Source organism: Atheta coriaria, unplaced genomic scaffold (genome assembly GCF_025399875.1).
Source record: "Atheta coriaria isolate IRGN ID8LTWV9N9 unplaced genomic scaffold, Caltech_Dcor_3.1 hic_scaffold_8_pilon, whole genome shotgun sequence".
NCBI lineage: Eukaryota > Metazoa > Arthropoda > Insecta > Coleoptera > Staphylinidae > Dalotia > Dalotia coriaria.
Genome location: NW_027045450.1, coordinates 2,544,254 through 2,570,809, shown reverse-complemented (window position 1 = coordinate 2,570,809; position 26,556 = coordinate 2,544,254). Strand labels below are relative to the sequence as shown.

Here is a 26,556-nt window from a genome sequence, read left to right as displayed (position 1 = left end):
TCTTATTAAAAAATATCGACAAATTACAATTTTTTTACTCTAAAAATACCGGTATTTAACCGGTTTTCCTAAAAAATACCGGTATTAAACAATTTTTATCACAAAATACCTATATTAAAAAAATTTTATTATTAAATATCTACAAATTACAATTTTTTATTTAAAAAATACCGGTTTTTAACCGGTTTTTCACTCAAAATACCGGTATTTTACGTTTTTCTCCTCCAAACCGAACCTAACCTATCTTACGCTTGTACAATACCGCAGCATATGATGTAATACCCACATTTGTACACAAAATACAAACACAGTGAAGCGAAGAAAAGGATTAAGAGACTAAGCTAACACAATGGTCGGAAAACCGTCGGCGGTATTGTCGCACCCTCTCTCGTTTCGCTTTTAAATGTCGGATTAGCGTATTAACATTTATGCTAGACGGGCGCTGAATGTGTGTAATCGCCGCGCGCCGCCGCAACCTCTGCCGGCGGCGTCACACATCACCGCATCGGCACATCAACATCACCGCGCCATCCGGGCGGGGGCGGTTGCGCGTTTATTAGCCTTCGTGCGGGCGCGCTACAGCGTAACAATTACTCATACGCTCCGTTTAATGTCGGACTGCTACCGTTCGCCGCTGTGAGCACTTCATAATGCGTAATGAAATAACGCTCAAGTGTGGGGCGGGCTTTTTCCTCGCCTGGATGCATTGATCAGTTTTATTTTTCATATCATACTCATGTGGAAAAAAAATTAAAAATACCGGTTTTTCTAAAAAATACCGGTATTTAATCGGTTTTGCTGCAAAATACCGGTATTATATCGGTTTTTATTCTAGTTATTAAATTTTTAAAATTAATAAATGCCTGTTTTTTACCTATTCTTACAAACAAATACCGGTATTTAACCGGTTTCCTCGAAAAATACCGGTATTATACCGGTATTTTATAAAAACCAAAAATAATCCATTTTTCTGACTGAATTTTCGCGTGAATAGAATTTTTCTTCATATTAAAATGTCGTAAAATAAAATTTGCAAAAGTAATTTATTTTTTATTTGTGAAAATTTGGCAAATTTACATAAAAATAGCCCACTTACGAAGGGTTGCCCGGATGTGACAGAGGGTACGAAGTAAGAAAAGCCACCGTCGAGTATTTTTTGATGAGCAATATAGAAAAAAACCGACGACGAGTGCGGAATAAATTCGTTTTTAATCGAATCATGTTGCAATTAACAATTACGAAAAGTCTCGGCTTCATTCTGCGCGCTTCATCGCAGCGGTCGCATCTCATTTTCTTTTTTGTTACACTTTCTTCCACAACAAGGGGTAACACAGCAGTAGATAAATTAACGCGGTTAAAAACTGATGCTCACCACTGAGGGTGTAAATGAATTTAGTCCCCGACGAGAGGAAAAATAAGCGGGGTGCTAATGAACATTATAAAATGTGATGAAATAATTAGAAATGTTTTTTTAGTATTTGCTACTCTGAGCCTAAATCTGCGCGTGCGGTGCGGAAGGGTGGTTTGTCGCTAATTGGAGCGACGGTAGTGATTACCAAGGTAATTAATGGGCCACGCGATACGACAGTGCAGCCGGTGTGTATTCATCGACCAATATACAATATGAAGGACGAGAGGATGCCAGGACGACGTATTCCCATGGACGTTGTAAATTATCCTCGCGCTGCAACCCCAACGTCTTCATCCCTTCTTCTCCTGTCCCTTCATCGCTTGGTTTACATCTTAATAACTCAAACTCAAGCTTCTCTTGTTATCCTTGATCCTGTACGCAAATATTACTAATTGATTACAAGAGAATACACTAATAACTATTTTCTTGGGTAAAAAACTCCGACATTTTTAATAAAAACCGGTATAATACCGGTTTTAGTTAATAAATACCGGTATTTTTATGAATAAAAAAGACAAAAATTCTATTCTTGCAAAAAATTAAGACCAAAAATTAATTATTGTATTTTTCAGGTTTTTTCATAAAATACCGGTATTATACCGGTTTTACAAACAAAATACCGGTATTTTTCATTAATAAAAAATAAGAAAACTCAATTTTTGCAATGAAAAAATTAATCAAAATATTAATTTAAAAATTTTCTGGGTAAATATCGGTATTTTACCGGTTTTTTCATGAAATACCGGTATTATACCGGTTTTTTCATACAAAATACCGGTATTTTTTGTTTTAAATATCAAAAATTCAATTCTCAATAAAAATAAATTCACCAAAATGAAATTCCGTTAGAAAACGGTTAACAATCCCTTCAAAAACCCAAATTTTATGGAAATCCCCAAAAAAGGGCGATTTGAACCATATCAATCTGTGCCCATTCAGCGGTAGCATGTAAAAATGATCGACTTTGCATGTTTTTACTTAACTTTACATATCTGAGCAATAAATCAGCGCCGCGCTGGATCGACACACCGCATATGCGTCCCCGGTTTTGGCGACGCACATGTGCGCACAGGGTGCGCGACCGTGGGAACCCCATTCCGACACTGACCTGTTCTTCCTTCCGAAGGGCGCCGCACGGCTAATTCATGCGAACCGTATGCATACGATATGCATATTACACCAGCACACCTTAGCCGCACCAAACTTTGATTGTGAATGCGTGAATAGATAGAAAGGTCAAGAATGGTTGGAATATTCAAAGAGGGGTTCTCGATAACCGAACGCCAGTGGGTTTATTTATTTTGGCCGAAAATAAAACGCACGCATTGAGAAAGATTTGTAGAAAGAATGGCCAGGATGACCAGTATGGTCATTAATTGTTGCGACGGTTTTGGGACCGGACAGGGATAGTGTCAAACAAGTTCAACCGCTTTTTCGATGACCCAGGCTTTCTTTTGGTGAGATTAGGCAGGAAAACAATTGGAATGTTTACTGGAAGGATCATAAATCATTTATTACGGGTTATAAAGGTTTAAAAATTGAAAAAATGTTAAAAATTTTAGAAAAGTATGAAAATTTGGCAAAAAACGCATTATTTTTGTATAATTTAATTAATATCTGTGATTTTATTGGTAAAAATTAATAATTTTTTAAGTAAAAATATAGAAAAACATGATTATCAATTATTTTTATTAAAATACTCCTTAAAAACGTAAGAAAAATGGAGAAAAACGCAAAAAAAAACGATCAAAATTTGACCAAAAATTGATTATTTGTGTATAATTTAATTAATATCTGTTATTATATTGGCAAAAATTAATAATTTTTTAATTAAAAATATAGCAAAACATAGCTATCAATAATTTTTATCAAAATAATCTTTTAAAACCTTAGAAAACACGACGAAAAACGCAAAAAACGATCAAAATTTGTCAAAAAAATGCGAAAAAAGGTAAAAATCACTCGTTTTTCCACAAAATAATTCACCAAAAATTCATTTTACTGTATTTTACTCAGATTATTATACAACATAGCAATAAATATATAGCAAAACATGATTGTTAAAGATTTGTATCAAAATATTCCTTAAAATCCCAAGAAAAATTGAAGAAAAACGCAAAAAACGATCAAATTTTACCAAAAAATGCAAAAAACGTTGTTTTTCCACAAAATAATTTACCAAAAATTAATTTAATATATTTTACTCAGATTATTACACAATATACAAAAGTTAATTAGGAAATGAAGATTAAACTTCACATTTCCCTACCCAATGTTCCATACTTATTCTATTATTACCTATTATGTAAGAAAGAAAAGCATTGTGAAGATTTTCGTGCACATTGTTAGCAAACTTTCAAACTCCTCCAACGACGACAGTATTATCCGATCCTGCGTAGGTAGCTATATAGGTACCTATAAGAAGTACGACAGTATAAGAAGATAGACAGACACACTCCGCCGACGTCTTGATGAAAACGCCGCATCACAAAAGCAGAGATAAGCTCCCCGAGGAGAAGGTGTGCGTCGCGCAGGGCGTATCGACGACACAAAGTAATGAAAATCCACGCGGCGAGGAAATAAGAATGATGCGCCTCTCGTTCCGAATTAGGTGGGCCAGGCGCTAGTGAGCACTTCGGGTAGTTAATTAACTCGAGCGCATGTTGTTCACGCTCGGATGCCTATGAAAAGACAACGATTAGTACAAAACACGAGAATTTAGGAGAGAAAAACATGGAAAAATAGTAAAAATATCGGTATTTAGAAAAAATGTTAAAAAGTTAATTATTTATGAAGAATTAGTTTTAATTTATAGGAAAAATATGTTAAAACCGAAAAATATTTCAAATACCTTTTACTTTGTAAAACAAAAAAAAAATGTAAAAATGTATAAAAATGTAAAATTTAAATTTATAATAAAAAATAATAAAATACCGGTTTTTACCTCAAATACCTACCGGTTTTTTACCCAAAAATACCGGTATTTTAACATTTAAAGAAAAAAAATTTTAATTTTGAAAACTTAAAATTTAATCGTAACAAATAATAAAAATAAAAAAGTACCGGTTATTACTTCAAATACCTACCGGTTTTTCCAACAAAAAATACCGGTATTTTTTAAAAATCCCCATAACTCAAACAAAAAAATTATTTCAAAATTTTTCAACCGCATTATTTTTAATTAAATATACTAATTACAACATAATTATTTCTACCCTTGTATAAAATTATACAACACGTTTATCGCCTTGTTAGTCGCATGTAGTTTTATTGCAACATGAAATTATGCACCCGTTGTACCGCTAATTGCCGCGCACGTTTATCTACCACACTGCACACCGCACCAACACAATCCCGGAAGTGTTATTGCCGCACTTGTACCGTCCTAACTCAATAACGCAAAGAGCCGAAGCACCGAAACACCTGATGCGTGTGCGTGTGCCGTGCACGCGCACAGAGGGATGCAAAAGGGTAGAGAATATAATCAGGTAACGCAGATTCAAGAGGATGAGAGGGATGCTGATGCACACGTGCCCCAAATATAATATAACAACAAAAAAAGGGTTCACTGAGGTTTTTTTCACCGGTATTTTTTGATATTATTGTTATGATGCTCAGCATCCGATATCGAAGTAACAACTACGCGTCTCCTCGTTGGGCGACGTGCGCGAATCGTGCACGCACGCGGTAACGATGGAAACACATCGCGAAGTGTGGGTGGGTGGTGCTGGTGGTGTGTGGTAGAGGAAAAACGCCCTCATTGTGGTAGTGAGTGAGTGTGGTTTTCGCGTGTCGCGCCCCTTCCACCAGCACCGCGGGCCGCCTATTGGCCCGATGCGTGACCTGCCTGTGAACCAAGGACCTCCCCGGCCCGCCCAGGCCAAGTCGGGTGTCGGGTCCGAGACCGAAAGGTCACTAGTAGAGGCTAGAGAGTGCCGAGGGGATGACCTATCACCTCGAGTGCTCTGATACGTGCTCGTTCGGCGGTCGCGCGGCCAAAATTTCCTCGACGGAAAAATTTATTAAACAACACAGTGCAAAATAATAAGAAAAATTTTTTTCTTTGCTAAGAAAATAAAATTTCGTGTTTTTCGGTTTTATACTGAGTGTTTTCAAGTGGATATAAATTTGTGCGTGGCGTGATTTGACCTGTGGCGTGGTGATAACATGGCTCTGGTGGCACCGTCGTGGCGCGAATCGACGCTGGTGAACCCCATGACGACGAGCCTCAACTCGCTGACGAACGCGCTCAACCCGGCTGCTGGTGGCGGTCTCAACCCGCTCGCCGGCAACCTCACCCCGATCACCACCAATCTCAATCCGTTGGCGCTGGAAAACCAGCCGGATCTCTCGCTCGTCAAGCATCGCCTCACGCCCTCGCAGAACTCGCAGAACAGTGCGAATAGTGTCGACAAGAATCAGAACATCGAGTGCGTCGTGTGTGGTGATAAAAGTTCCGGCAAACACTATGGACAATTCACATGCGAAGGTAAATTGACGAAATTGTGTGTTGGTATGCATGCATGCATGCATATTCATGTGGCGTATGGAAATTCAGTGAGGGTTTTTGAAATTGATGCAAATCGCGCGTAACTTGCTGGATTTTTCGCTGCCGGAGTGCGAAAAATGACGGTAATCGCGTTTGGGTGCTATGAACGCCTCGAATTCATATAATGGTAATTTCAACGAGTGTTGCATTAGTCCCTTTTTCATTTTTACATAATTTTAACTACAAAATATGAGAATATTAAAAAATATGAGAATTTTTTTTCAAAAAAATAAAATTTTTGCTAAAAATTCAGAATTAATTTATTAAAACAGTAAATTTTTGCGGAAAACTTTTTTTTCATATTTTATAACCAAATTAGTAAATATTGATTCAAGAAAAATTCAGAAAATATTGTTTTTAGAAGTTTTGAACTTTTTTCGCAAAACATTTTCTACAAAAAATTTGCAAAATTTTCAATTTTTATGATTTTAATTAGAAAAAAATATGAAAATATAGAGAATTAAAAACTAAATCTAATTTATTTAAATAATTTTTCAAAATAATTCGTAGTTTTTGCTCAAAAAAATAAAAACCAACATTTTATTCCCAAAATTTGCAAAAATTTACTTTTTCTGGCAAAATTTCATATTATTTCACTAAATTTTTATAGTTTTTAAGAAAATATGCAATTATCTTTTATATTTTATCAGTTTTTCTTTAAAATTTTTTTTTCTTCAAAATTTTTAATTTTTCTTAATTTTTACCCAAAAAACAATTTAATAAAACTTCTACACTTGATTCTTAATTATTTTAATTAAAGTTACTCATACCAATTATACTCTCAACATTTATCCTCTCAAAAATTTCATATTCATACGCCTTCGGCGAATTTCGTCCACAACGAGCGTTGTAATGTTGTCGATTATGTTGACAGTGATAAAACGATGACACACTATGACGCGAACGACGTCGTTGATGCGCTGCGATGATAAAACGAGCCATGAAATAAAAAAAGTTACGCACATCTCAAGTGGGAATCTCGAGGGAATCGTTAGTCGGAAAAAATCGCGGTTTATAAAAACATTATTGCTTACTTCCCCTCTTCCCCCTGCCTGCGCCTGTTTGGTCATAAAACAATCAGAAGCAAAACGAGGGAGGAATAGATTATATATTTAGGTGTTATACAAACAGAAAAAATCAAAATTTGTGTAGAAACGTTATTTTACGGTTGAAATCGATGAATGAGTCTGGGGGTGTGTTTGGGTATTGGGTGATGTCTAAATTGGACATTTTTTGGACATCTGCTGGGCGTTACAAATTGGGCACAAAATGTTTCGTTGCTTTTGTAGGATTTCTTCAAACGAATGATATATTAGCGGTTAATCTGTGCTTAGAATCCATATTAGTATTTGTATAATTGGTTTACCTTCACTTAACCGCAATGGTATTAAGAGTAAATTAATAATTTACAGTAGAAACTGAATTTTTGTATTTTGTATTCATTTATTTCTGGAAATAATCATGAAAAATAAAAATTTTAGAATTTTTTTTTGAGAAAACAATTTTTTGGCAAAAAACAAGAGAAAAAAGATTACTTTAGGTTTTTATTATGATAAGATTCAAAATTTGCTATTAAATGAATAGTTTTCATCTTTATATTAATTTATTTTCGAATATAAAGTTGAAAAATGTTTTTTTTTTGAAAAAAAGTTAATTTTTTGCAAAAACACAGTTTTTTTGACAAAAATGTGAAATAAGGAGATTATTTTTAGTTTTTAATAAAAGTAAATTATCAATTTAACATAAAAACAATATTTTATCACTTTAAATTTATTAATTCATGATTTATTTGCCCGAAAAAAAAATTATTTTGCGAAAAAACGCAAATTTTTTGAAAAATCTCCGATACTTAGACAAAAAGTTAATAATAGCAAGAATATTAATAGTTTTAATTAAATTTATACCTGACACACTAATTTTTAAAGCTTCCTAATATTTTTTCTCCGTTTTTTGTTTTTTGCAGGATGCAAATCGTTTTTCAAGCGCAGCGTGCGCAGGAACTTGACATACTCATGTCGAGGCAGCCGCAGCTGTCCAATCGACCAGCACCATCGAAACCAGTGCCAGTACTGCCGGCTCAAAAAATGCATGAAGATGGGCATGCGAAGAGAAGGTAAGCATTGTACGAACTTATTAAACTAAACTAAACATATCCCCAAATCCATTCTACCATAATTTTTCTTTTATTTAAAAAATCACATCTCACCTCTGCATATGACTGCAAAAACAAATTTTTAAAATTTCCACCTACCTATAATAAATAGTGCGGTCAGTGAAATATGAAACGTGCATCGGAGTTTCGTTGCGAGACGTCTGGAGAATATTCATTCCTCGGCCCTTGCGATACACCATTAATCTCGGCGCGCGCGGCGTCGTTAATGTATGCGCCGCGCGGTAAACGATCCCGGGGCCACGCGGTCCACATCGGGCCCTTTTGTTGCCAGCGGTCAAGTATTTGTATATTAAACCGATCAATCATGCGCAAGAATAGACGACAATAGATAGAAAACCACCCTGCATATTTCCACAAACGTACACACAGGCGCATATAACGCATGCGTGTTTTATCTGCGCACCAGCAAAAGGAGAGGAGAGGAAGGAGAGGTATTCTTTGACAAACTCACAAAGAATTAGGAGTCAAAATTGTCTCAGAGTGAGTCAAAATATGAAAAAATAAAGTTTTTGGTTAAAAAGTTTAAAAATTAGCAAAAAATCTTTTTTTTTTTGTACTTTTGAGTAGATGGTGGTTGGTTTTTTATTTTTAAATTAATGTAAACAACCAGTATATTTCATATACATGCTAATATTATACTCGTGCCTAAGAGTAGGTACTCGTATGTAGCTTTTCTTTGTGAGAATATGAGAAATAAGAACAAAATGCATGCAAAAAAAATGAATCGACTTTAATAATAAATAACTCATTTACTGATAAGAACTGATAAGAAATCTTTGGATTGAAGTTAATATAACTAATTATCTATATTTTAGTAAAAATTTGATCAAATTTGATCAAAAAATACAAAAGTTATGACTAAAAAACTAAAAAATAAAAAATTTTAAGAACTACACATGCAAAAAAATATATTTAATCAACTTTAAAAACAAATAACTCATATACTGATAAGAACTGATAAAAACTCTTTTGTCACAAGTTAACATAAATAATTATCTATACTCAAACAAAATTTGATCAAATTTTTTCAAAAGATACAAAAGTTATGACCAAAAAATAAAAAAAAATATACTAAATTTAACTTTAACAACAAATAACTTTGTTAATAACAATCCAAATCAAAAAATTCTTTAACCAGGATAAAACACTGTTAATTATTTATTACTACCCCAAATTTAATACAATTTGACATAAAACTGACGGAGATATGAAGTTTTGAAAGAAACAAAACATTATTTTCAACCAACCAGTATATTCATACACATGTTAATATTATATGTTGCTTCTCTTTGTGAGAATATGAGAACCAAGAACACGTTTATGCCTCTACGTGCAATACAGTATACCATACCATACCATCCCATCATGGTACGGTACGTCACTTTTTTCCTTTTTGAAAACTCGTGCATTCCACACAGTAAACCAACACACAATTTAACCAATTTTGTTTACACGCAAATTAAGCAATTAAAATTTTTTTTTTTTTTTAATTCTAAATATTATTATGCAACACCTTGTATATCCAAACATACGTTTGAAATATATGAAGAGGGTCGCTCGGATGACCAGTGTCCAAAGTGAATATTATGTAAATCAGGTATAAGGGATTTATTCAAATGACAGTGGTGTCCACAGTGTACTTACCCTCTTCGGGGTTTTCATTTTACCTTTTCCCACGAAAGCCCTTCCCCGGGCAAAGTAAAGAAACCAAAAATGTGTCCAACAAAATTATTGAATAATTGAATATGATATAAAACAAGATCCCGAGTCTAGAGACCAACTGGCGTCTGGATCGGAAGTGGTCAAGCAGTTAACCAACGCATCTAGTGCGAAAGTTGGCGCTGAACAATGACATGTCACATTATAGGAAAATTATTGCTTCATTTCCTCAGACATCACAAACAAGTCGTAACGTTGCATTCACAGTACATTACTTTAATTACCCGCGAATATCGGAGACAAATGATCGACGAGAGATTCAAGGAAATAAAGTTGCATCGCTTTGCAACTCACTGAAGTAGACAACGCGCGGTCGTCCGCACGGCTTTTGGGTCAAAGACCGAAGGTTATCGCTGATGAGCAGTACTCTCCGCTGGTACAACTCAAATCCGAATGCCGGAACAACAAATGTCTCCGTAAATATTTATTGAATTTCGACAGAAAGCGAAATGACGCAATGAATAAATTTATTTTGAGTTTTTTTTGGAGAAAATTTCGGGTGGTTCAAGTGGAATGACTTCATTCTTCGCACTGTTTGATGATGCGCTATCTGTTGGTGTGTGCACCGTGTGCGCGCGGGTTTCTTGCGCTTAGGTATTGCTCGGCTCGAGGTCAGGGTCAAGAAAGGTCATTTCCCACGATAGCCAGCCGGCCGAGGCATAGCAACGCGAGCTTTTACCATTTTACCATACGGAATTGTAATACTCGTACGAGAGGCATGCATAAAACATAAAAACCATGTGTTTTATTTGGTACGATGGCGACACATGCGCCACGGAGGAGAAATGATTACGGAACTCGGTGTGGTTTTGCGCCCAAGATTCGGTTTCGTTAAGCTGCGCGCGCGACTTATTGCGACTTGCGACCTCTTAGGCTACTTTCTTCTTCTGCCTCTCTGCCGGCGAGATGAGCCGGAGCGTGGCATACCGGTTCACAAATTCTGTGACACACACCGCCACGGCGCGAACGCGCGTAAAAGCGCTAAAAGGTCACAAGGTGAAATCGCTCGGGCGGCTCTCTATCCGCTCGTGTCGTCATGTGTTTTAAAATATTCGACAAACTGTGCATAAATGTTGCATTGTTTACTAGACAATGCGCGCGAGCAAAAAATTTCAGCAACTTTAAGCATGAATAACTCATAGACTGATAAGAATTGATAAACTATCTTTGGAGGCAAGGTAATATAACTAATTATCTATGCTTTAGTCAAAATTTGATCAAATTTTATATAAAAATAAAAAAGTTATGATCAAAAAACTAAAAAATGAAGAAAAAGTACAAAATTCAACTTTGACAATAAATAACTCATATACTGATAAGAATTTATAAACAATTTTTGGATGGGAGTTAACATAACTAATTATCGATACTTTGGTGAAAATTTTATCAAATTATATCTAAAAATAAGAAAGTTATGATCAAAAAACAAACAAAAATAAAACAAAACCTTGAAAAAACCTAAAAAATGTAGTAAAATCCACTTTAACAACAAATAACTTTCTTTATAACAATCCAAATCAAAAAACTCTTTAACCACAATAAAATATAATTAATTACGTATCACTACCCAAAATATAATCTACTTTAAACCAAAAACAGCGGAGATATGAAGTTTTGAAAGAAACAAAACACTAATCGACAAATCTTGATGAGATGATAGTCTCTACGAGTAGAAATTAGTTGTGAGAAAATTAGTTAAATTTTCGGCTCGCGTCTCAAGTTATGCATAAGCAGCCACCACGTGCCGTGCGGCGGCCGCACATGAAATATTGAAAACGCCAAACATCAGAAACACCAATCTCGGCAATCAATGTTAATTCAAACGTCAAACGTTTCATATAAATGATCCCAGACAGGGCTCGGCGCGCTTGATTGATGATAGATATCCATGGATGGATGCGGTGCGTATTGGAACGCGATCTGTGTTGCACCACGTCCTTAATTCTCGCATGCGTTACGATCAATTTCGATTCGGAGTGCTCGAGTGGACGATACTCAATGTAAAAAGAAGCGCTACTTATTTTATTCGTGAATATCTTTGGAAATATTTGATCAAATTTGTTGAAAATTTTATGGGTTATAGATGGGTAAATAAGGAATAATTTTTGAGATTTTGAGTATTGTAGGTTGTATAGTTTTTGAGTTATGAAGTTTTGCAATTTTTTTTGCAAATTTTTTGAAAAATTTATAAAAATGCCAATATTTTTGAAACTATTCATCCGAATGACATGGAATTTACACAAAAGTTTTGCTATATATTAATAAATGCATGCTGAAAATTTGATTGAAATATTTTGAAAAATACTCTCAAAATTTTAAATTTTTCAACGCGCGGTTTGATTTTTCCGTTGACCTTACAAAAAGAAAAGCAAAACACGCAAAAAAGTAGTAAAAAACCTGGGTAACATTTAAACGTTCGTGTTTTACTGCTAATCCCGAGTTAATTTGCAGTTAAAAAGACATGAAATCAAATTGAAAAACAGGTTCGCAAATCATAAACGTCGGTGCGCGCGAGCGGAATGCAGTTTTATGTTTTGACACACTTCAAGCCATTTACCAGGTCCACACCACAAACCCTCTCGCCCGAGAGTCTCAAGGCCGAAATCAATCCCATCTCCCATGATTTATACTAGTTTCTGATTTGCATGTTCGCATGTCTTTTCCAGCCGTCCAGAGGGGTCGCGTGCCCCCATCGCAACCGCCGCTTGCTGGACTCTCGAATCAATTCCTCAACTCGACGGATCCAGTCTCGACCTCGTTGAGTAATCACACTTACCTGAGCAGTTACATTTCGTTGTTGCTGCGCGCCGAGCCCTATCCGACCAGTCGGTATGGACAATGCATCCAGGCGAATAACATTATGGGCATTGATAATATTTGCGAACTGGCTGCGCGTTTGCTCTTCTCGGCGGTGGAATGGGCAAGGAATATACCATTTTTTCCTGATCTGCAAGTGACTGATCAGGTATAACCTAAAAAATTGAAAAATTTGTCTCCCGGGCTTAAAAACTTATTTTTGTGTTACAGGTTGCTCTGTTGAGACTAGTATGGTCCGAATTGTTTGTTCTAAATGCAAGTCAATGTTCCATGCCGCTCCACGTGGCACCACTCATCGCCGCCGCCGGGTTACACGCGTCTCCCATGTGCGCGGATAGGGTGGTACAGTTTATGGATCATATTCGGATATTCCAGGTAAAAAAATTAATTTTTTCTCTCAAAAATACCGGTATAATACCGGTTTTTCTCATAAAAATACCGGTATTATACCGGTTCTCCTCACAGAAATACCGGTATTACACCGGTTTTTTTTTATTATACTTTTTTTCTAAAGAATATTGGTATTTTGCTAATTTTTCTTAAACAATACCGGTATTATACCGGTTTTTCTTTTAAAAAATACCGGTTTTTAGTAAAAAATATCGGTATATAAGAATTTTTCTTAAAATATATCAGTTTTTCTAAAAAATACCGGTATTATACCGGTTTTCCCAACAAAAATACCGGTAATATACCGGTTTTTCTAAAAACACCGGTTTTTACACAAAAAATTCAATTTTACTATTTTCTCTTCAAATACCGGTTTTTCAACAAAATACCGTTGGATTATAAATTTTTATCACTAAACACCCAAATGAACGACATTCTGAATGTGAACACATAACCCCTATTCAAAACTCTCTGGTCCAGTGTCTTTGCAAGAGCAAAACCCAATGAATACAGATGTTAACATCCTGAATGCGCGCATTCAACAGCCCCTCCGCATACATTGTTATTGTTTCAGGAACAAGTGGAGAAGTTAAAAGCGCTGCACGTGGACTCGGCTGAATATTCCTGCCTGAAAGCCATCGTCCTCTTCACGACAGGTAAGTTTCTTGGTGCAGCCTGCATTACATCCACATCAACAGCATGTCACTGCATCACAAGGGTGTCAGTCACATGATCATGTGATTTTTAAGCAAGAAACTCCTCGGGGTTGGGGTTGGCGAAGATAACAAGTGCTTTGTTTTGCGTGCGGTCAATGCGGGTGACCACAAGCACAAAGATAGCGGGTGACGACTGCGAGGTGAATGCACAATGCGCGCACATGACATGGGTGTACATTGTGAATATGAAATTTCTGTGGTAGGAAATATTTTTGTATTTTTGGTTGACCTTAAATCAAAGGTCGTAATATTTGGTTGGTTGGGGATAAGTCGTCCCTGTAGTGTAATAAATTCCGACAATTAAGCAGGAGTTGACCTTTTGCCCTCCAAGAAAGGGCAGAACGGTAAAAATCCAAGCGGAGAAGCCCGAAAAAAGGGCGTTGAGGTAATAGCTATTTAGAACTCATCTGCGCCTTGTTAAAGTCTTCAAAGCAACGCACAACACAAAGGTTTTTTATTCTTATACAAACAGCTGCACATAACCTCATTCGAAACAGTTTACGGCGTGAATGAGGTTAGGTCAATCTAGGCGTGGATGTTCTGCACTTCCTCCTCCCCTAGAAAAACGCAACAAACACAAAATTCGTATTATTTCGTATGCGTTTTGTGTTTTGAGGCGAAAATGTAACGCGCAATGTAACTAACTGGAAAGAGGGTGCAGATGTAATGAACTGGCGCATATCATATCACCGAATCTGATAACTTGTCAACGGACGAGACTGCGTTGTGTACGGTGCACAGCTGGAATTCGCATAACGCTGCATCACGAAAACAATACTAGGGGAATTTTATTTGTAGTACACGTACAACAACGGTGATGGTCTTTTTTTTTCTTCAGCAAGCGACATTTACAAAATTTTGATAAATCGATACGCGGAGAACAAAAGCTTCTTCACAAAGGGACCGTACTAGTGGAACTAGTACAGGTATTATACACAGGTACTGCTATTCTTGAGGATTTTTATGAGGATATTCTAAATTGGGCGTGCGGGTGTACGTGCCTGTGTCTTGTGCGATATGTCGACTCACGAGCGCGCGCGCGAGCGGTCGTCGGGATGGGTTACGAAAGGTCGTGACTCGCCTGGTCACGACTAATGCGCACGTTGTGTGTGTGTGAGATTATCCAAAGAGAGGTTGAAGAAGCGCCTCTTGCGCGCTGTTTTCTGAAGGTGGAATTGTGTAAAAGCTGGTCGCGATGTGCGATGATTGAAAATCAATTTTTCTAGTTCTCGCGGATGGGGATTGTTGGGCTCGTAAGTGCCAATAAATAATAATGACAATTATCGTGTTGAAGTGCGCACTGCGCACCTGCGAGCTCAACTTTGACCTGGTACGGAGTTAGTTACAGTAGTCCGTGTCTTGCTTTGTTATTATATTGGATATTATTGGTTATAAATAAAAATTAATTACTTTTTTGGTGGTCAGAGGGTAATTATGTTGTTGGTGATTAAGTATACAAAATTTGGTTGCGATTGGATGGATAGTTTTTGTTAAAAACGCAAAAATGTAGTAAAAATTTGGTTAAAAAGTAAAATTTATCAAAATTTTAAACTTTAATTTGATATAACTTAATGAATTTTTAATATTTTAGTTTGATATTTTCACTATTGGATAAACAATTACTTATTTTATGAGTATAAAAAAATTTATTAAAATATAACTATTAGTTTAAGAATAAATTGCAGAAAACTAGTAAAAATTTGGTTAAATCCTTAAATTAACCCAAAAATCAAACTTTAATTTCGTATAGCTCAGAGGCATCTAAATATTTTTATTTTTATTAGATAAATAATTACTTTTTTTTATGACTCTGCCAAATTTTATTAAAATTAAACGATTAGTTTAGGAATAAATCGCAAAAAATCGATATTTTTTTCATAAATTTTTGCATTTTTTGCACTTTTTATGTTTTTTCACCATTGTTTGGCACTATACCGTTGAGCAAATTGAATCATGCACAACTCTGTATCTGTATCTGAATCCCGTGTGTCATGGATAGGCGAATAAGTGCTGACACAGATTATACTCGTACTCGCGTGCGCGTTGTGGAAATCGAGCGGCGCCCATCGCTGATTTGTGTTAATTCGTGCGTCAAATCCGATTCGCCGCCGATTGCGTCCCGCTGCGGGGCGCGCGAGCCCTTATTATGTGTTAATTTCCATTTCATGCGACTGCATTCTGAATGTCATTCGGCGTCCTGCAAATAATCCACTTTGGATTAGCGACTGCGGTGATGCTGATCATCCACTTCAATCTGCGCCGATTACGCTTTATTTCCGAATCATCCCGTCACGTCGTGCGCGGTGATAGTGTGTGAGACACGCTGTGGGCGAATTTAATTTCTCCGCAAGTTCCGCGCGTGACATTTGTCTTGGTCGACCCTTCGGTATAAAATAGCTAAACATGCGCTAAAAAGCCGTCGATGCAGCTACCCTTGGTGCAGACTGTGTGGGGATTTACGAATTAGATGCGGTGTTAGTCATGCGGCGACATATTGCACTCATATTATGGGTGAGCATTAAATTAATCATCAAAGTGTAGTAATTTTTGCTAAAATGCGAATTCTGATAACAATTGATAAGAAAAAACTTCCAAAATTTCACCAATCACTTAAAACATCATAACCTACAAATTGTTTTTTAAATTTTTTAAAAATTCAAAAGGGATCATCTCTTTTCAGAAACTCTAGAACAAAATTTTAAACACGTGTATCTTTCGTATTTTTGCATTAATCTTAATGAAATTTTCACCAATATCTCCCAAATTTCCTACTCAATAAACTTACATTTAAAATTTTTCATAATCCAATTGGGATCTGACCTCCCCATAAACCCTACATCAACTTTAATCAACAAAAAAATTATTTTTTGTAATTTCTACAACCCCCAGTACATTTTACGATAAATTAAGAAAGAAACACCCTTGTGCTGATTGTGATACTACTGTAATTCATTATTGCGTTTAGGGGATTCAAAGCCACAACCCCTAAAACAAGATATCAACGCACACACAAGTGCGGCAACTATTGTGCGCCGCCGACATAAAATAACAACAACGAAAAATGTTTTAATCCGCCGTGCATAAATTATCCTCACCGCCGTACTGTCAAAATTAATCAAACACACCTCGCATTACAATTTTACATATTCAAATATTGTTTGCATTGCGTCGGTGGACAGTGGACAGGCTCGTTAGTTATGATAAATCCTGCGATCCTGTTTGCTCAAAAATTTTCCGCAGCCTTTCTGTTGCGTTGGGTCTAGGCCAATTGATATCACGGATATCAAGGACGATTTGTTAATGATAACATGGCGGTTGTGGTGATTTCCGGCGCACGTTTTGTGAAAATAAACGAAACTAGTCGTAGTTTTGGGATAGTTGCCCATTTGCCCGGCTGATTTTGGCAAGATACGATTTAGTGGAATTAGGCGTATGAGTGTATCGGTTTATTCGGAGGTAGACCGCGTTTTGGTGGCTGTAGCGGTGGCGGTTTTGTGGGGGCGGCGAATAGAGAACTAGATTAGCGCGCGCGCCAACCCTTTGCGTGTTAAAGGTCAGAACCCAAAGATAAGGTTTCAATTTAATTTATATATACGCGTGCAGGGTGGGGTGGTGAGGGTGGGTAATGTTATCAAAACGGGGGTTTGTATGGGCCATAAACAGAAAATTTTGCAGTTTTTTTTTTAAAAAAATTAGTATTTTTGCTCTAGTTTCTAAAGTAAATGAGATAGAAAGTTGATTTTTGTTGCATTTTAAAGATAATTAAATTACACATGATATATTTATTTAAAAATAATTAATTTTGGTTAAAAACTTGGGAAAATATTTAAAATAATGCAATTTTTAGAAAAAAAAATGTAAAATTACGCCAAATTTCAAACTTTAATTAAGTATAACCTAATGAAAAATTATTATTTTTGTCGGATTACTTTGCCATTGAATAAATAATTACTTATTTTATAAGAATGCCAAATTTCGTTAATATTAAATCATTAGTTTACTTATAAATTGCAAAAAAGCAAATTTTTTAGGCATTTTTACAATTTTCGCATTTTTGCTATTAAAATTGCTGTAGTTTCTAAACTAAATATGATAATAACTTGATTTTTATTTCATTTTAAAGATAATTAAATTGTACTTATTTTACATACTAAAAAATAATTCATTTTACCCAAAAACTTTAGTAAATATTCAATTTTTTGCAATAATTATACAAAAAAACTGCAAAAATCTTCTTTTCTGCAAAATATTCTATACTGATTTGACCTTCTTGATGCAGCTCTTCTTTTTCCTCCTCCTCTGAGTCTCGGTGTCTACCTTGCGGGTACCTGGCGTGTCCGCCCGTGACTTCCTAGTCTCAGGTCTCTCGCCTCGTGCTGTCAAAGGTCAAATATTCAATTACTCACTTGGCATGCACGCCGCTTGCATCCCGACCATCTCCGCGCGTCATCTTCGCAATTATCTTTGTTAATATTTCCATTCACTCATTTTTTCTCGGCTTTTTTGTGTGGTGTATGTGCCAACCCAGCAACCCTCAGAAGGTTGCATTGTGCGCGCGTGGCAGGCGCGTAATTCGAGACATTGCGCCACCGGGGGCTGGATTAATAAAGTCAAAGCTCAGATGTTGCATGCTGCATGATGCACCCTTCCAGGGCCGGGGGCGACGTTCCGCATACATACACACAGAAAAAAATTAAAAGCCACAGAACAACTCACCCCAGAGAGCGGAGATGAAAAGTGCGCCCCATTGTTATCTAGCGCACTGTGGCAAAGATTAAAATCGATATTCACTTCTGTGCGTGCGGTGCACAATGCACACACTCTGGCATATAATTATTATTAGCATTTCAAATGACATTTCAAGATTCAAGATTCGAGATTCTTTTTTTGTTTCGGATGCACTTCTTGTGGGCACATTATTTACGTCCTCTTCACTGTCTTGAAGTGACACTGACCTATCGTTTAACCTCGGTGGTATATCTTCTGCAGCAGCACCTAATGCCAACATCCGAAATAATGGCTGATTGATTCAGCGCCCGGCTTTTTTCGATTCGCTCGCCGAAGTGCGAATAAATCACAATGAAATAGTGCCTGCGGTTTGTTCGCGGGGGTGCATAACAAAGTAGCCGGCGCTTTTTCGTCTGCTCTGATTTTCCCTCTTGGCGGGGCGAAGATTTGTTGCTTCGAGTGCACTCGTGTGACGGATCTCGGAAAAAAGTTTACCTACGTGCGGAATCTTTTAGTTTTTGTCATATGTTACGTGACATGTGTAGAACTACGACTAAAAATGTACAAAATGTGGTTTTTGTGGTTTAAAGTTGAATAACTCAAAAACGGGATGAGATAGAGAGATAATTCTTTCAACAATATATTCTGTATTAAATTCAGTATCTATTTTATGTAAAATTTAAGGAAATATTGTTTAAAATTTGAAATTACAGCCAAAAATACTGATTATTAATTTTTTTGTGATAAATATTACTTTAATTGTTAATAACTTTTTATTTATTTATTAATTTTATTCACTTTTAACGCTAATTTATCCAGAATTTAATTCCAAACAGATTTTACTAAAAAATATTTCTTCTATCTCAAATACTTTTTGAGTTATTATCATAAAACTACAAAAATCATAATTTTTCTAATTTTACACCAAACGCTATTATAATATACAGTATGTTTTGACTCTAACCATGTATGGATTAATTTTGTGTTTCTTGAATTGGTGCCAATGGAAAATCGGCAAAACTCGGAACGTAACGGCATGTTTCGGCGTGTTGCGATCGCCATAAATCGCATCTAATAGCCGAAAGTACAATGGCATCGGCGAAATTCGACGCAACGCCTTTTCGCTGTCGCCCTGGGTCCCTGGAACCCATTCCGGTTGGGCACTAGTTGTTACCGAAATCAGGAGGAAGAAGATGAAGACAATCGAGATCGTCTCATTGTCCTCTCCTTTCGGATATTATCGTATTAGAATCAGTGTTTGTACAAATGGTCAGCAGGGAATATTTGTATATTTTTAATTGTTGAATAACTCAATTGTTTATTGACCGATTTAATTGAAATTTTTACCATCAGTTTTAAAGAGCTAAAGAAAAAGAATTACGTTTGAAGAAATTAAAAAATCGTTTGGGGTCTGATGACCCCGAAAGCCCTACAAATTTTAATCAACTTAGAAAGCGTTTTTTGAGGAAATTTATGAATCAATTTTAACCAAACTTTTACCATGGTTTAAACACACCAGAATATACCAAAATACGTTTAAACATTTTAAAAATCCATTACGGGTTTTATTTCTCTTGAAACTTTTATATTTTTGCAAAATTTCTGCTGATGATTATATATTATCGATTTCTGTAACCACATGATGTATCATAATGCATCGCACTTGATGTTTGATGCAAGTGCACACCATGCACGCGATAACAAGAAAGAATCTCGGCGAGTGCACTCGGCGAAACGGGCGGAGAGGTCGTGCGCCTCTTCTCGGGTCTTCTTCTTCCGCGATGCAAGTGAGCAAACGTGACCAAGGGCCAAGACCGCGCGCGCGCTCCTGCATTCTGCGGGCACTGCCATCGTAAACGCTTCGAACCGACTAAACTAAAATCCATGAGATAACAACTTCCTTAATATGAGCGATATGCGTACACGCCGGCCATTTGCCAAATTGAGTTTTGCATATGCGCGCAATTTCTGATTAGGATTTCTTATTCGCGTATAATTTTAACGAGCGACAATTAAGGCATAACACGTTGCTCAGCCGTTGAGAGCTGTATCAGCGCAGAGGTCAAAGATGCCATTTTTATTTGACAACGCAATTAGAAATTTTGCAATAACAACTCGTTTACTGCGCCGTGGTGGATTAATATTTACTAATTCGACTTGTTTTATGTTTGCCATCTTCATCTTTTACTATTCTACAGTTCCACGTATTTTGAGTGAACATTACTCAGTTAGTTATTAACGGATTTTTATGAAATTTTCAACATTAATGAGAAACACCTAAAACTATAAGATGACGTTTGAATATATACAAAAATTTAATGGGATCTTATCTCCCTAAAACCCCAGAAATTTTTCTAAACTTGAATTGCGTATAACTCTGTTGTTTATCGATGAAATTTGATTAAATTTATAACATATATTATAAACATCTAAAACTATAATATGCCGTTGAAATATTTACCAATTTCGAAAGGGATCTTACCTCCCTAGAAACCCTTCAAATTTTTCTAAACTTAAAATGCGCATAACTCAATTGTTTATTAACCAATTTTGATAAAATTTACAACAAATATTTTAAATTCCTAAACCTACAATATGCCATCAAAATATTCAAAAAATTCCTAAGGGATCTTACCTCCCTGAAAACCCTACATTTTTTTCTAAACTTAAAATGCGTATAACTCAATTTTTTATTATCCAAATTTGATAAAATTTACAACAAATATTTTAAATTCCTAAACCTACAATATGCCATCAAAATATTTACAAAATTCCTAAGGGATCTTACCTCCCTAAAAACCCTTCATCAGTTTTTTTTTACACAAAGCAATTTAAACATAAAATTCTGCCATGAAAAGAAGGGTTAATCTTTCCCTTGTTTGTACATTATTCATTATTGCATTATGCGCATCTTAAAAACCACTTTATTCTCCATTTTAAACCCAACCCTTTTTATGCCATAACACAATTTCACCAGCAAAAACTTTTATTTTAGCCGCAACAATATTTCTCGCATTTCACTGCGCGCTGCCATTATTCGTAATCAAATTGATGATAACCTCCTCCGAAATCTGCGATGAACTAATGGCAGCCATAATGAAAACACAGCTCCCGTCGCTGATAACGATAAACATCAAAATGTGTAAACTCCAACAACTTGATGAGAATGTGTCGGCTGTGTTCATTTCTGCTTCGCCTTGTTCTATTCAATTGCCATGATCTCATCTTGTGCTCATAATCGTCGAGGGGAGAAAAATCTCGTGTTGTAATACTGGTAGAATCATTTCATCGCGAGGGGACATTCTACATTTCTTCGAAAATGAGTAGTAGATTTATTTTCGGCGAGAGAAAGAAAACGAGCTGTTGACCTAAATTGCAACGGCACGTATTAATTTAACAATTAAAGGCGACGTCGCGCACGTACGGCTAATGGGTGATAAATTCGTCATGAGTGTAATTATGGAGTGAAGTTGATTGTTTCGTTAATTGGTGAAAGATGCCTTGAAGAGGTGATGTAATAACTATATGTCAATGTTTACTTCCTATTATTTGTCGTGTTAAGCTTTTACGATGTGTTACAACTCTTCTAGTAAACTGATGAGGTTTCAAAGCCATTTTCTCCAAGGTTTATGGACCGATTGGAATCAAATTTTTAACATAGGTTTTAATTGCTCGAATCTACAAGATGGCGTTTAAAAAATAACAAAATTCCGAAGGGATCTTAATGATCCAAAAACCCTACGTCTCTTGATGATCTTTTAAGGCTTATAACTTTTTTATTTATGAATTTATTTAAATAAAAATTTTACTGATTTATTTATGTAGTATCAGAAATGGGTATAGGCCAATACCAATGCGTAGTCTAATATTAAGTATACTTGTTAGCATAAAGCATAGTTTTAGAGATGTACCGAGTGTGAGGGAAGACGTTTGTAAGATTGTAAAATATGAGAGTAGAGAAGTGGGAAGAATGGTTGCGAGGCCTGAGGGTCACTATTCTGACCTAAGGGCAGGCAGAATAATTTTGGCGTACGACTAGTGAAGACGTGTTTTGTTATTTCTTTAAATACTTTGTGTCAATTGAATAAATTGGTTTAGCTTACTCCCTGTTTTTTACATTGGTATTAAATCCGATCTTACATTTAGGTCGTTTAAAGGTACAAAAGAGACTTTGAATATTTTTAAAATTTTGTATTTTGCTTTTATGCCTTGAAAGATGATTTTTTCGTGCTTGTGCAACAATTAACCACAAGTGTTGCTCGTAATTCAACCGATGCCTTCACAGCACTTGTGCCCGCTTCTAATTAGTGATGTTTGTCTATTAAGCGCGGCATCGCGGCTCGATCATTTGAATCGTTTAAAAACGCCAGCTGCTTTCGAGAACAATTATCGTCATCGGTTGCGTCGTCGTGCCGCAATCATAAAACGCATTGTCTCCGAATCCCACTTCCATTCCACATCAGGCATATCTCGTCTTTTCTCGTCGCCTCGCATCTTATAAAATATAAATCCGCGCGTCGTCGAACAAAGTTGAAATGTTCGGAGCGCGCTGCCTGCATTGCTTTTATTAATTAAGGCGTGCGGCATGTTGGGGATGGTGTATTACTGTATTAAAGGGTGAATGCGATTAAAATGATAATATGAAATAGTCGCGCGGCGAGAAGAAGGTAGTAAAAGTAAAGAAGCTGCAAAGTTTCCACTCGTTTTGCGCGCAGGGGGTGTTTCTTTTGTGCTAATTCGCATTTCGCAAATCTGTCGCCACGCAAATCTTCGACTATAATTAATAAAACATGTTTCTGTGGTACGGCAGAAGTTTTAAGTCACAAATTTTACATTTCAACAGTTTATTTCTGTTTTTATTGTTTGAATTTGATCAAATTTTCGCCATAGCTCCCAAATTAGTAATATTATAACATAACCTTTTTATATTTACAAAATTATAGTGGGATCTTAGCTCCCTAGAAACTCTACATCATCTGCTGATCTTTGAAAGCTTATATCTCCGTCGTTATTCATCCAAATTTGATCAAATTTTCACCACGGCTCCCAAATTACTAATATTATAACATTACCTTCTTATATTTACAAAATTTTGATGGGATCTTACCTCCCTAGACACCCTACATCAACTCTAGATCTTTAAATGTTAATATCTCCGTTGTTATCCAACCAAATTTGATCAAATTTTCACCATGTCTCCCAAACTACTAATATTATAACGTAACCTAATTATATTTACAAAATTTTGATAGGATCTTATCTCCCTTAAAACCCCACATCAACCCTAAATCTTCAACTGCTTATATCTCCTTTGTTTTCCAACCGATTTTAATCAAACTTTCACCATTCATCAAACTCATCATAACCTACAAAACCCCTTCAAAAAATTTACCAATTTCTAAAGGGATCTACCTTAACCTCACTTCTATAACACCTAAAAGTAATTTCTATGTGTTTTCATGGTTATGTTCCAGATGCTTGTGGTTTAAGCGACGTGGCACACATTGAGTCCATCCAGGAGAAGTCGCAGTGCGCACTGGAGGAATACTGCCGCTCGCAGTACCCGAATCAACCAACACGCTTCGGCAAGCTCCTGCTGCGACTCCCGAGTCTACGCACCGTCAGCTCGGCGGTCATCGAGCAGCTCTTCTTCGTGCGGCTCGTGGGCAAAACACCCATCGAGACGCTCATCCGCGACATGCTCCTCTCGGGCAGCTCCTTCTCCTGGCCGTACATGTGATACATGAAACTGTACTAGGCGACCTAGTCAATTCCTTTTGTTTGATTTTTATTTTATTTTATTGTTTTGTTATTTTGTTATCATTGCCATTTCTTCCACACACTCACAAATAAATGAATCGGAAGTATATTCAAATAGAAATATCAAGAAATCGGTCATTATTCAAAAAATTAAATAAATTATAACATATCAATATGAACGTGAATGAAATTTGAGAAATATTTAATCTCTCCTTGAAAACTAAACTACGTGTTCCTTTTTTTATATAAATTTTAGTTGATAGAGATTAATTTTATTTTATAACCAAGTGCAAAGATGATGATAAGTTAGATCGAATGGAAACCAAAATCAAAGTTTATTTTATAAGCCGCTCCCTTAATTTATTTAATGAAACGTTTTTAAAAGAGAGTACTGTGTAAATATTATGTACATAGAGTGGACTGCACGTTGCACAGATTTTCAAATCAATAATATTGCATTTTTCCGTACTACGATTAGTTTGGTGTGCCAACACATTTTGTTTTTTCTTATTAAAAAAGAAAATGTACATAGCCATTTTGTTTGCCATCACACACACACACAAACATCACAAATTAAACGTAAATTATAAAGAAACGTAGTTGCCAGTGTTCTATATTTTGTTGGAATAGTCTTTAACGAAAAGAAATTGTTGTTGTTATCTTGTTATATAGTTTTCGCCGTTGATCGAAGTGAAACTGATGCGTAAAACATCAAAAAACTTAAATTTGCAACTGAAATTGACGATTTTAGTTTTTTTTTTTAATTTGTGTGCTTAAGGCACAATTACTTAAATTTCCACAACAAATCACTTAACAATAAGTAATTGTTTTCTTTCTGTGTATTCAATAAACAGTGCCAAAACGCAAAAGATAAATACGCATCGAATTGAGTGTCGATTTTGTTCGAATCCATTGGAAATTCAAGTCTAAATATATTGACGGCGTGTATACATACTGTAAGAATTGGATAAAATGTAATACGAGTATATTTGTACATACAAAGTAAATAGTAAATAAATTGTCTGTATTTATAAACGTGTCTACGTTTCTTTCATCGTTTTTTTCATGTTTTTCCGTTGGGTTTTATTGTTTTCAGGTTGTTCTTTGATCAACACAATTTGTGTGCACTTGCGGGTGTTACGAACTGCACTTAGTGACGACCTTGAAATTGCACTAGGTTATTTTTACTGTGGTGACCTGAGAGAAATTCGAATAAATCGCGTGCTAGACTTTTGTCATTTTTTCTAGACTGATTTATTGACTTGCGATTAAATTTATGGCGCTGTGGCTTGATACAGAATTAGATATTTAGATTTCTTGACGTAGAAATTTGTATTTTTTGGTTTTTGACCGGTTTTTCGAGGAAAAAGTAATAAAAAACGTGAAAAACATAAAAATAAAGATTAATTTGTACGTAGGGACCCATTGGCACTTAGCAAATGCATTTTCAGAAATATCCGCAGGTGATACACCATGTTACGTGACTCCAGCGTACCCCCACCACTTTTTGCGGGTTGCAAGCGATTGCACAGGTCCCAAGTCTCTAGAATCTGATTTGATGTTAATTTTTCAATATTTCAACTAAATTTAGCAATTTTTTTACTTTCAGCGATCATTTATTTAAATTTAGCGACTTTTGTACTTGTTGGTTGTTTACCCCTCCACATTCATGCATTTATTCCCCACACCTTAATTAATCTCGAATATTTTACGATAATTACAAGCAGCAATGTGTTAATTATTTACGCAAACTTTGCACTTAAAAGTGCGCCCGCGCTCGACACCGCAGATGCGGCCGACTTCCTAAGTGCTAATCATTAGGATTACTCCCACTCGCACCTGGGACCCACCGGATACCACGGACAATCATAATCTGCACCGCCAGCATCTTCCCGACTGATTAAAACCGCTCACAACTAAAATATTTACACGCAAAGACCTGTTATGGATTTTTTACCTTTTTTCATGCGCTGGCAGATGGTCTATGTGCGAGAGGAGGCTTGGGGGCGGCTGCTATTGACACTTTTCAGTGACCAATCGCGCGCGGGTCAGCCGCATCGTCATGGCAACGATCTTTTGTCTAAGAATTGCGGAGAAAGTCAAGAGACGTCGGCGGGCGACATCGCCCACCCCCGCCCCCGAGCGCGCGCCACTGCGGAAGAAGTTTTGGGTTAAGACGAGCGAAAAGAGAGCAAAAAGAGCGGATCAAAAGGCTTCGGATCGTGATTAATATTACGGTCGGCTACCGCCTTCCAACTTTCTTTCAGGAACACACACACACATGGAGATCTAC

General features: G+C 36.2%; 1 protein-coding gene and 1 long non-coding RNA gene across 3 annotated transcripts; one reads left to right on the top strand and one right to left on the bottom strand.

Moving 5' to 3' along the window:
• Positions 1-3,392: 3,392 nt before the first annotated feature.
• Positions 3,393-5,291, bottom strand: LOC135796995 (uncharacterized). Its single transcript, XR_010549424.1, has 2 exons — positions 4,498-5,291; positions 3,393-4,092 (listed from the first exon to the last, which is right to left on the bottom strand). It is a non-coding gene; the product is annotated as an uncharacterized lncRNA (long non-coding RNA).
• A 45-nt stretch (positions 5,292-5,336) lies between these two features.
• On the top strand, positions 5,337-25,298 carry svp (COUP transcription factor 2). 2 transcript variants are annotated; one of them, XM_065309142.1, is made up of 6 exons: positions 5,337-5,900; positions 7,924-8,082; positions 12,519-12,817; positions 12,880-13,044; positions 13,634-13,715; positions 23,978-25,298. In XM_065309142.1, exons 1-6 carry the CDS (start codon positions 5,579-5,581, stop codon positions 24,241-24,243), a joined length of 1,293 nt encoding a protein of 430 aa, XP_065165214.1. In that variant the 5' UTR covers positions 5,337-5,578; the 3' UTR covers positions 24,244-25,298. The 2 variants fall into 2 exon arrangements, with proteins under 2 accessions (XP_065165214.1, XP_065165215.1); XM_065309143.1 differs by having other exon boundaries at positions 5,340-5,900; positions 7,924-8,073.
• The last annotated feature ends 1,258 nt before the right edge of the window (positions 25,299-26,556 follow it).